Source organism: Bactrocera dorsalis, chromosome 3, assembly GCF_023373825.1.
Source record: "Bactrocera dorsalis isolate Fly_Bdor chromosome 3, ASM2337382v1, whole genome shotgun sequence".
In the NCBI taxonomy this organism is placed as follows: domain Eukaryota; kingdom Metazoa; phylum Arthropoda; class Insecta; order Diptera; family Tephritidae; genus Bactrocera; species Bactrocera dorsalis.
In genome coordinates this window covers 41,989,221-42,000,022 of record NC_064305.1, presented here as the reverse complement: position 1 = coordinate 42,000,022, position 10,802 = coordinate 41,989,221, and the positions used below count along the sequence as shown (strand labels likewise).

The following is a 10,802-nucleotide window of genomic DNA, read 5'->3' as shown; positions in this document are numbered from 1 at the left end:
ATTGCTAATTGAGTTTAATTTATTCCCTTTTGTTCGTGCTTTCTCGGTAATTTGACAGTTCAAGCAGTCATTTTGGTTTTTCGCATTATTGAAATCAATGCAGAAAAAGGTGTATTTTACTTAAAGATTTACAAAGAAATTAACAATCAAAAGTAATTAAAAACATTACTAGTGGTTTTTATAATTCATAAGTAATATATGTGCGTGAAAATGTATCCATAATTGGTTTGCTACAATGCATATTTAGAAATTTGCAAAAAATAGCATTTTTTAAAGTGAATTTGTGGAAAAATTTGTGATTTTTATAAAATATGTTTTAAAATAAAGTTCGATAATTTAAGCATACATGCGTGTTTAAAATTTTCAATCTGGTTCTCCAAAATTAACCGGCGCGATACTAAACCCAACCCCTATTATACAAAAGAGGCAAAATATTCTAGATCTCTCATTTCGGAATGAATATAGTTTTAAAAACGCAGCCATCTTCCAAAAAAAAACACATTATAATTTTATAACATGTAATACGATAGATAATATCTGTAAAAATATCAAATTCACTCATATGACAAAAGGTTAGAAATATGGGCTGACTTCATAAACGCAGTTTGCAATGCAACACTGCAAACAGATGCGATACCGATGCAAAGCAACACTGCATGGTAACACTGATTTGTCAAATAATGCAATGACATTTATTAACGTTTGTGAACGCAATATTGCTTTGTCGTGTTTCTTTGTGTGGTAAAAATGAATCTTGAGCAATTGTGCACTTTTGTTTTTGAAAACGCCCTAGAATTGGGCGAAAAAAGAAATTCAAGTAACGTGGTGTTCATTAAAAAAATATTAAATAAGCGAAAGCGCCGGCGTGTTTTTTTAACCGGTGGTGGCCCAAAAAGGAAAATTCCAAAAACGTCCAACTTCTGCAAAACGATAAAATGTATGCAGGATGACGTTTTTTATGCTCATTTTCGTATGAAAAAGAGCACATTCAAGGTATTTATTTTTTAATTTATGTTTAATATAAAATAATTAACATATATGGTTTAAAGAATTTGCAGACCATGTTAATGCCGTGGTGGCCTTCGCGCACAACTGGACGAATTGGAATTTCTTTGGAAAAGGCTTTGCAAATTGCAATTTGGAAGCTGAGCAATAATTGTTCTTTTAGAGATGTCAGCGATCGTTTTGGAGTAGCTGTTGGTCTCGCATATAAAGTCTTTGTAAAAATAATAAAGATGATCTGCCGTTTAAAGAAAGACGTCATCAAATTTCCAAGAAGTGAAGCTGAACAAAAGCAAACCAGCGAAGCATTTTCAACTCTACGTTTCAATCCTTTTCCTTTTGTACTCGGGTGCGTCGATGGTACACATATTCCCATTTCGCAGCCAATCAGAGATGAAATCAGTTACCGGAATCGAAAGGGGACGTACTCAATCATTGCTCAAGTAAATATTTCTTTTGTTTTATGAAAAAATTATTATTTTTAAATTTTGGTTAACATTTTTTGCCAGGCTATTGTCGACAGCCGTATGAAATTCATAGATGTGTTCATAGGGTGTCCGGGAGCATGCCATGATGCTTCAATTTGGCAAATGAGCCCTATCAAGAAGGCCATAATTAACAAAGAAATAAATATTTATCCCAACTACCATTTTTTGGGCGATGGAGGTTATCCTTTGGAGATGTGTGTTATGGTTCCTTATCGCGATAATGGATTCCTGACACCAATGCAATCGAAGTACAATGCAATTTTAAGTTCAACTCGGGTTGTTGTAGAACAGGCATTTGGCGTTTTGAAGAAGAAATTTAGAATTCTAAAGTATATCGAAGTTCAAAATCCAAGTTTGCCAAAATTAATAACAATGGCTTGTATGATTATTCACAATATTATTATTATAAATGAAGGGAACAACGCCGATGATTTAATCGCAGAAACAAATGCCATCACTTCTGAAACACTCGAGGAAGTCACTTTACCAGGACAAAGAGAGGCAAAAGCAAAGAGAGATGCATTGGCAACTTTGTTATCAGCCTAATGCATCTCTCTTTGCTTTTGCTTTTTCAATTAAAAATACTTTTTATAAATAATACTTTTTTATTATATCGCTTTTTCATGAGATCAATTACAACAATAAATACATATGTATTTTGTTTGTATTCTATTTTGTTTGTATTTATCTAAAAAGATTTTAATCTGTTAAGGTGAACAAGAAATGGAAAACTTATTGAGACCTGTCTACAATTCTCTGAAATAAGGCACGGATTTCCTTCAGCTCAGCTACTTCCTCCTTCTCCACCGCAATTTTTTCTGCTTCGATGTCCAAGAGTTTTTTCATCACTTTGGCATCTGCCTCAGACTCTTTACTTAAAAACTCCAGAACTTCGCATCGTTTTCGTTTTATAGCAAACCTTTGAGTAGTGTTTCCTGAAGGTGTAGCATCTAAGTTCATTGGCGCGTGGGAATCGGTGGGTGTCAACGGGCTATCGCTTGTCAAATCTTCCACCAAGGATTGTAGAGAATATTCAAGCATTTCACTGGGCACCTGAACGCTACTACGGCTGCCAAACACCTCATCCATGACATCGAAAAACTCCCAGTTCGTGGAACTCTCGCCAGATGTGTTATTGCGTTTCTTAATTCTTTTGTATGTGCCCATTAGATTTATAAAACATCTCTCAATCTCCCGTATTATTTGCTCCCAAATAGCACTCCTTTTCTTTTTTTTGGCACAAAAATCCGGTTCATGGCGTAGACGCACTTCCAAAAGGAGCTTTTTCCTTTCATGGCTCCACTTCTTTTCACTATAAGAACGAAGAAATCATATAACAGAAAGAAAATGCGAAAAAGTTTTTACTTACGATGTCTCAGCCATTTCAATTACCGCAAAAATCCAAAAAGCATCCAAAATAAAACAGATGCACAAATTTGACAACTGTTGCGCATCAGAAAGGGTTGCCAGGCGATAGTGAACACACGGCAATGCCAAAAATATGCTAATGACGTTTATGAACACTAGGCATTTCAATGTTGCATTGCAAACTGCGTTTATGAAGTCAGCCATGTATACATTAGTTCATCAAAGTTCCAAGCGTCGCTTCTCATAAACTACATTACTGAATACCCAGAATTCCTCCAAACTTGTTGCAACTAACTGCAATAATGATATTGTTACTGATTATACTAGTTATGCATGCGGATCAATTAATAAGACATGGTATGCAGTCGCGGACCCTCGAATCCCTACCAAAAATCTCGATCGAACTAAACTCATTGTTCCTGGAAAACTAAAGGTAGGAAAAAATTGTAAATATAATTGTTATTAAGTCAGTCGGTAGACTCGACCTTTACATTGGAAAAATCTTTTCGTATTTTTATATTTATACTAAATAAACATACTTACATGCACCATTTTGGTGGACCACTTTTTGCCATTTTCCCTACATTATTCCGTCAGTGTAAATCGAAATTTCCAGAACGGAAGCGAGCGAACCGTAAACTTCACAAATTTCATTGGTAGTTTGCGTGGCATTCTTCCCTTTTGTACAGAAAAATTTCAAAATATAGCGAATTTCTTCACAATTTTCAGTCATTTTTGTACAGCTGTAGCTTTTTTTCAACTTCCCCGAATTTAATTTTTGGTTAAATGAAGCTAAAAATGTCATCTTTCTAACATTATATAGTATGACACAATGTGATTGCTAGCACTGGAGATATACATACGTCCGCAACGACATATATTGACAAAATACGAAAAGACTACCAATATAATAAACCCTTGAATGTTCTCGTTTTATCAGCCAAACCTACGCCAAGTCTTATTTGTAATTTATGTTGTGCTGTGCACAAAAAAGAGCTTAAGTAGCTTAGCATTTTTTAAATATTTGTATATTTTATATTTTTTTTTTGAAAAAATCTAATCAGTTTACATAGCAGTGGAGCCCCATTTTTTAATTTGCCCCAGGGCCCTATTACCTAGCTACGTCACTGACAGTATGATCAATTACTGGGACAAAACGCTATAGGTCTTTATTATTCAAGAAATATAAATGTTCCATGAAATCCTATGAATTTTCAATATGAATAATGTAACACTTTTAATCTGGTTAGAAAAACTGCACATGAAAATAGCGATATTTAGGTACAATAATTAAGTTTTCATTCCCGATTTTGTATTAGTTGATCAATCACTGAGATATTTCGGCATTAAACTAAAGTATATCCAATATTAAAAGTTCAGTTAGTTTTGCCCAGATATCTTATTTATTGACCGATATACAGACATATACGGCATAAGGCCAACCAAAAGTTTGAACATCCTTTGTATACGGGATGTGGGTATGGATTATAGTAGTGACCCGGTGTTATCTATTTTTAGGATTACTGCATATTATTCACAGAAACGTATACTCTTTGAATTTCATTAAGATACCTCACATACCATACACAAAAAGAAGTAAAGTTGGGTCGGCAAAAATTCCTCAAAGCTGTATTCACCGCGCAGATATCGACTAGGCAATGAGTGTGACTGCTTACAATGTCATGATATCAAGCTGGATCCTGTCAGAGTCATTACATTGCAGACAGGCGGCTCCTTGCGAAGGCTGACGTATTTTCCCATTCATCCCCTTATGTTGGACTGCCTTATATGCATCCTCAGAAGTATGTCAATGGGAAATACAACGGCCAATGCTTATTAGGTACCCGTGATATCGGTCCAAACGGCGGTGGAAGGCGAGCTCCAAAGGCTGGGGACTACATCGGACAGAGGAAGCAGACGATGGTGGTGGGCGCCGATGCTAACTAAGTAGCATTGGTAGGAAACTGGAGGATGCTAAACACACCGTCATTCTCTAGCCGTAGATAAATCTACTTCTCCATTTGATCGGAGACAAAGATCAAAAACGAGGTTAGGAGAAATTCCAGGAATACAAACAGGAATCTCTACAGGCAGACACTATTTGGCAAGAGACTTAGACCTCACTTGAAAAATACGTGAATGTATTTACGAATGTCCTAAATACATCTTTTCACTACGCATGCCTACACTGCGATTCAATCACAAAACGAAGCCCTCTTAGTGGAACAAGGAGCTTGGGTCTTGCAGACGCAAAGTACGGTAATGCTATAACTGCGCCAAGCTAGCAGAAAGCGAGGACTATATAAGGGACTGGAAGAATTTGGTCGCAGAATAAAGCGAAAATCTTAAGAAAATTTTTGCAGTGAAATTGAAAAGACCGAGAAGTTGGCGAAACTTAGAAAAATTAATATCCCAAAGCCCCACCTTTCCTGGTCTAATTCGCAAAAGTGGCGGAGAGTGAGCGAAAAACTGCCAAGACTCAGTAGAAAAGACCTAGTGTGCAGTTTCCAGGGTGTAAGTATGCGATAAGCCCTAGCTACAAAGGGAGAAGTACATAAAAATCTCTTGGTACGGACGGAATCATTCCAGCCAGGTTTCAGAATATACTATGTCCATCGGTGCCATGGTAAAGGCGATTTTTAGGGGATGCTTGAAGTTCAGCTATGTGCCACACTCATGGAGAAGGCTTGGATAGTTTTCATACCTAGTCAACCTACTAAATAGTGTTTATGCCTGTAAGCTTAACTTCCTTCCTGCTAAAAACGTTAGAGAAAACCTTGGAGGCGCACATTAGGAACGCTGCCTCTTAGAAGCAGCATTCAAGGCGCTGCACCCATATACGAAGGACAGATCAGTATAGACTGCCTTCCATGCACTGATATTTAATGTCGAAAGGGCTCTTGAATATAAGAAATGCGTTCTTGGAGGATTCCTGGGCATTTCTGGAGAGTTCAACAATTGGTATTGATTCTGCTCAGGGGTTTTGTGGAATCCAAGACAGAATTGCTTAGCTGTCAGAATTTCAAACTAATTCTGATTTTCAATGGTGTCACAGAATCTGATTGGATTTTCGTCTTTTCGAACACAACCAAAGCCAATATTCGAATCAGCTGTGTACTAATGTGACAAAACTTGCGAATACATTTACTGAATGAATAAAGAAGCTTTTGGGTGTTAAATTACGTTTCAGAAATAACGATAAATTCATTCGAAATAATAAAATAACTTAATTTCTTAACTTACATTTCAAATCTGTGAGCAACAATCTTCTTGCTTTGTTTCTGATAGCAAAACCAATAAAATTGTTTCCGGGACACCCAAAACCGATACAAATTCTGAGTCGAATATCAGAAACAAATCAAGAAGATAGTCGCACACAGATTTGAAATGTAAGTTAAGAAATCAAGTTATTCTATTGTTACGAATTAATTTACCTTTATTTCTATAGGAGAAAACATAAGAATAAAACAAGAAATGCCTCAATTATTGAGTTTTGGAGCCTGCTTTAGAGGCTTAAAACTCGATTTTTTGGGAGGGAAATAAATTATTGATTAAGGCGAAATTTCTAGGGATTATAGTTATATATTTAAACATCATACGCAATTTTTTTTGATACGAAATCTTTTACATTTTGCCTTTGGGAAGCAATTCTCAGATGCTTCTCGCATGTGCATATGCCAGACGGCGGGCAGGATGCAGGACGAGATTTCTATCGGGAACAAAATATTCAAAGAGATTCTTATTATTTAATAACTTATGTTCAAATTAAACTAGGAAAATTTCAAAAAAAAAGTGTAACATTTTTTAAAATTAAAAAAAAAAACTGGTTTTGGACTAAAAAAATTTACTTCAAATATATGTTCAAACTTGTCTTTTCTTAGTTTTTTAGTTTAAATAGCAGATAATTTTATGCCAAAGATAATAAACTTTGCCCCAATTCCATACGACGTTTAGTTTTTTTTCTATCCTGCCCGCCAATTAAGAAAAATCGTACAAATTAAAAACCGAGAAATCGCGCGTCAAAGTTTTCGCTTTCCAAGCGCTCATATACATATGTACATATTTATCTGCTACACGCTCGGTCATTATTTTCCTTCTTGCTTCGACAATATTTCGAATTTCCATCTATAACTTTGGGGAAATATTCTTAGATAATTTTTAAAGAGATTTAAGCAAATAAAATTCTACTTTTTTAAAGGCTTCTAAAGCAGACTCCCCTCTTAAAGAGATTTACAAAACGAAATTTAACTCCCAAATGCGTTTTTATTCATTCGATAAATGTTATCTATTAAAATCTTTCTTTAATTCGGTACTCATTAAAACTTTGATAGGATTGCTTCCAAATGTATTCATTTGCAAGTTTTGTCATATTAGTAAACAGCTGATTCGAATATTGGTTTTGCGCATGTTCGAAAAGACAAAAATCCAATCAGATTCTGTGACACCATTGAAAATCAGAATTGGTTTGCAATTCTAAGAGCTAAGCAATTCTGTCTTGGATTCCACAACACCCCTGAATATCTGAATTCATGACACCTACTACTTTTTTGATCAGTTTCAATTCTGATTTCGACAACTATCAGATTCCACAAAACCCCCTGCTATATAACGCTGGATCAGAAGCCTAAGATAGTGACATATGCGGATGACATTGCCGTCTTAATAATAAGAAGGTGTCTACAGACCATTAGTTGTGTTATGACCACTACTCTCAATACAGTCCAGACCTGGGCATCGTAAGCGAGTCTGTGGTTAATCCCGGAGATTAAAATTAAACATAAAAAAAAGATGACTGGCGAAAAGGTATATTAGCTACGCGCAACATACTAAATCCATATTGATGTCTCGAAAATGAACGATGGAGTTGTTGCGTGAATATACTGTCCAGAGTTAGGCATAAGGCAACCTTTTAAGTTGCTGAACCACTGCAATATATTTCAAGCTCTTTGCTATTGCGTAAGCACCGGAGTTTACCTCTAATAAACCTGCAGACAATTCCAGAGTCAACATCTACGTAGACAGCCAAGCAGCAATTGAGGTAGTAACCTCGTATCTCATATCGGCCAGAAGTGACAGGGTAGCAGTGGAAAGTGTTGCCAGAAGTAAGTAACTTCTACCAGGCCATAAAGGCATCGACGGCAATGAAATAATGGACGTGATTGCCAAGAATGGTTTACGACCAACATCCAAAAGCGTGATCAACATTGGGAAGCCCATGCATTGTCTATACGACGATGCATGCTTTAGAAAATCAAAACCCGATGGAACGAGCTAACTGGATGTAAAAAATTTCTATTGGCACTCGATAGAAGAGAAATGGGAATATTAACTGGTGGCGACACACGCCCGCAAAAAGGGGCTGATAGATCGAGAAGACTGTAGGAAATGCTTGGAGAAGGGTACCAGGGAAACAATGAAGCATCTCTTGTATACTTGTTCCGCATTGGCAAGGCTGCGCTGTAAGCATCTGGAGTCCCCACAGTATGATATACTGGAGGAAGTATCGACAAGGAGGCTGCCGAGTTTGTTAAAATTAACGCAGGCATCCTAAACGATAACTACTCCTCTTGGGTTTTGTAAATGAACTCCATCTGGAATCGCTAAGGACCAAAATGATCTATGCGTTACTATTGGCCTACCAGATGAATCCAACGTAAAATCAACAGGACGTTCAAAATCCTGATATTTTTATTTTATCCATTTTACGCTGCTACTAGTTATATAGGGGCTAAGGGAAATACACACATTATGTCTATGTTCGAGCTGCTGAATTATTACAGCAATACTATATCCCTGTTATTAACTGAACATTCTGCTGGTGATGATCAGCTGATACTTTGCAGTATTTATTTCGCGCAGAACGTGTTGCTTAAAAATATATTATTATTATTATTGCTGTAAATGTTGGAAAATGAGGTGAAACTTTTATGAGAAATACGAACAAAAGGTAAAGAATATGTAGAAGAAATCATTTTTTAGGTTTAAAGAATGTTGAAAAAAGTGATAACAGTGAAAGACTTTTTAGAAGTAGTGAATTACACCCTGATTACATTTTTTTTTTCATTATATGAAATATAAAATTAATATTTAATACAAAATTGACTTACAATTCCTCCATCTTATCGCGCATTCAAAATGTTCATGTTGCGGTTGTTATGCTAATGGTGCGCAACAATTTATCAATGTGACCTAGGCAGTGTTGGCAGAATTTTCATTTAGAAAGTGCCACTAGCACTTCTGTCAGCTTTTACAACCTTAACTTGAGCTCCCTGCAAACCTGTGGCGTTTGGAAAAATCTGTTTAAACTTTAAGCTATTCGCTATTAAAAACTGAGAATTTTATCTAACTCCTTAGTAAGAGTATTAATAAGAAATATTTCGCACATACAGTGCCGCACATAAGGGGCCATCCATAAATTACGTCACACGAATTTAAGTAATTTTTAACCCCTCCCCACCTCCCTGTCACAAGTTGTCACATTTTGAACTATCCCCCCCCCTTTCGTGACGTCACACATTTTCCAAATTTATGGATTTATTAAAAAAAGGGTTATTCTATTTATTCTTATATTTATTGAATAATCTTTAATAAAATCAACATTTAGTTAAATATTAAAGTACAGACACAACGAATGACTAGTCAAGAAATAATAGATACTTAAATATGCTAATTAAGAATACAAAACTTAATCATCTTGTGCCCACGGACTTTTGATCCACTCCTTTATATCATTTACTACTGGTAAATCAGGCACTTCATTTTCGTTCTGAATTTGGATGTCAGAGACATCTTTCGTATCAAAATCGTCTTCTTCCATCCATAAAGCATCGTCATCATTCATTAAACAGAAAATCTCTCGGACACGTCCAGCCGCAATTCTTTGAGGACGAATTTTCGCGATAGGTAACAGCTCTTGTTTTTTATGTGATTGTTTGTGTTGATTGGCGGCTTAATATGAAGAAAAATATAGGCCACATATGCTACACGATCTTTTGAACAAGTGTGACTCGACACTCGGGCAATAACTATCATATGGAACATGTTTCAGATGGAATGATGCTTGGAGATTTAATAATATCTGTAGTAATAATGGAGCAAACTTAGCATCGTTGTCATAACTCCCTGTGACTCCATAACCTTCTGATGTCTGTTTAATTAACACAGGTGGTGGTAAATATCCTTCTTTTAATAAATTCCAAAGACTACAACGTCTTACACCGCAACATGCAATGCTCCAAATGTCAGCCAACACATTGCCCGCACTTTCGAAGTTTCGTTTTTCTAGATCTAAGTCAGTAGTTCGATTACTTGAATCAAGATGTGACCCAAAATCATCATGATTTAATAGTACACCAGTAAGTTCGCGACTGAGAGGTGCAATGCATCGTTCAACTCTGTTAAATGCACTCCTTCCTGGGGCATTTGTAGCTATATACTCGTAAATTGCATCTAAATGAAAATATTTAAAATGTTGTAAAGCTGAAACAATAACGCGGGAACAATTTTGTAACTTTGATTAAAATTAGAATATAAAATAAAATAAAGTACGATTCGCAGAAGAGCCCCAATGTTTACAAATTTATTGTAACGAACCCTGGACACGGCGAGTATACCTCAGCAAGTTATACTTGTAAGAAGCAGGCGCAGTAAAAAGCTTGGTTACAACTTAAGTATTAAAAACATAGTTTGTGTTTATAAATGCTTAATATTTTTTGTTTACCTATAAATTTCACGTTTGTACATACATCACAAATTTTGAAATGTGATGTCACAAAGCATTTGACCCCCCCTGCCCCTTGTCACACAATGTCACTTCTGAATGATACCCTCCCTCCCCTTCAAGGTGTGACGTAATTTATGGATGGCCCCTAAGTATTGGCACAGCAACTATTTTGTGTTTTTCGGCTATTTTAAAAGCATACTAAAAGGTTATTTAGTGTAAAT

General features: G+C 35.9%; 2 protein-coding genes across 3 annotated transcripts; one reads left to right on the top strand and one right to left on the bottom strand.

The window, feature by feature from the left end:
- Positions 1–605: 605 nt before the first annotated feature.
- LOC125777136 (putative nuclease HARBI1) lies at positions 606–2,051 on the top strand. The gene is made up of 3 exons (XM_049451370.1): positions 606–993; positions 1,050–1,445; positions 1,512–2,051. The coding sequence occupies exons 1-3, from the start codon at positions 748–750 to the stop codon at positions 2,034–2,036; spliced, it is 1,167 nt and encodes a 388-aa protein (XP_049307327.1). The 5' UTR covers positions 606–747; the 3' UTR covers positions 2,037–2,051.
- Positions 2,052–2,072: 21 nt separating this feature from the next.
- On the bottom strand, positions 2,073–5,932 carry LOC125777161 (uncharacterized). 2 transcript variants are annotated; one of them, XM_049451421.1, is made up of 3 exons: positions 3,402–5,932; positions 2,860–3,285; positions 2,073–2,802 (listed from the first exon to the last, which is right to left on the bottom strand). In XM_049451421.1, exons 2-3 carry the CDS (start codon positions 3,060–3,062, stop codon positions 2,223–2,225), a joined length of 783 nt encoding a protein of 260 aa, XP_049307378.1. In that variant the 5' UTR covers positions 3,063–3,285; positions 3,402–5,932; the 3' UTR covers positions 2,073–2,222. The 2 variants fall into 2 exon arrangements, with proteins under 2 accessions (XP_049307378.1, XP_049307377.1); XM_049451420.1 differs by having other exon boundaries at positions 2,860–5,932.
- Between the last annotated feature and the right edge of the window lie 4,870 nt (positions 5,933–10,802).

What these genes read in the sequence shown, in the direction of transcription:
- LOC125777136 (XM_049451370.1), top strand. Translation starts at nt 748, where the DNA reads ATGAATCTTGAGCAATTGTGCACTTTTGTTTTTGAAAACGCCCTAGAA. An exon ending in TGAAAAAGAGCACATTCAAG is followed by an intron (nt 994 to 1,049) that starts GTATTTATTTTT and finishes TATGGTTTAAAG; the next exon opens with AATTTGCAGACCATGTTAAT. An exon ending in CGTACTCAATCATTGCTCAA is followed by an intron (nt 1,446 to 1,511) that starts GTAAATATTTCT and finishes ATTTTTTGCCAG; the next exon opens with GCTATTGTCGACAGCCGTAT.
- LOC125777161 (XM_049451420.1), bottom strand. Translation starts at nt 3,062, where the DNA reads ATGGCTGACTTCATAAACGCAGTTTGCAATGCAACATTGAAATGCCTA. An exon ending in ATTGAAATGGCTGAGACATC is followed by an intron (nt 2,803 to 2,859) that starts GTAAGTAAAAAC and finishes TCGTTCTTATAG; the next exon opens with TGAAAAGAAGTGGAGCCATG.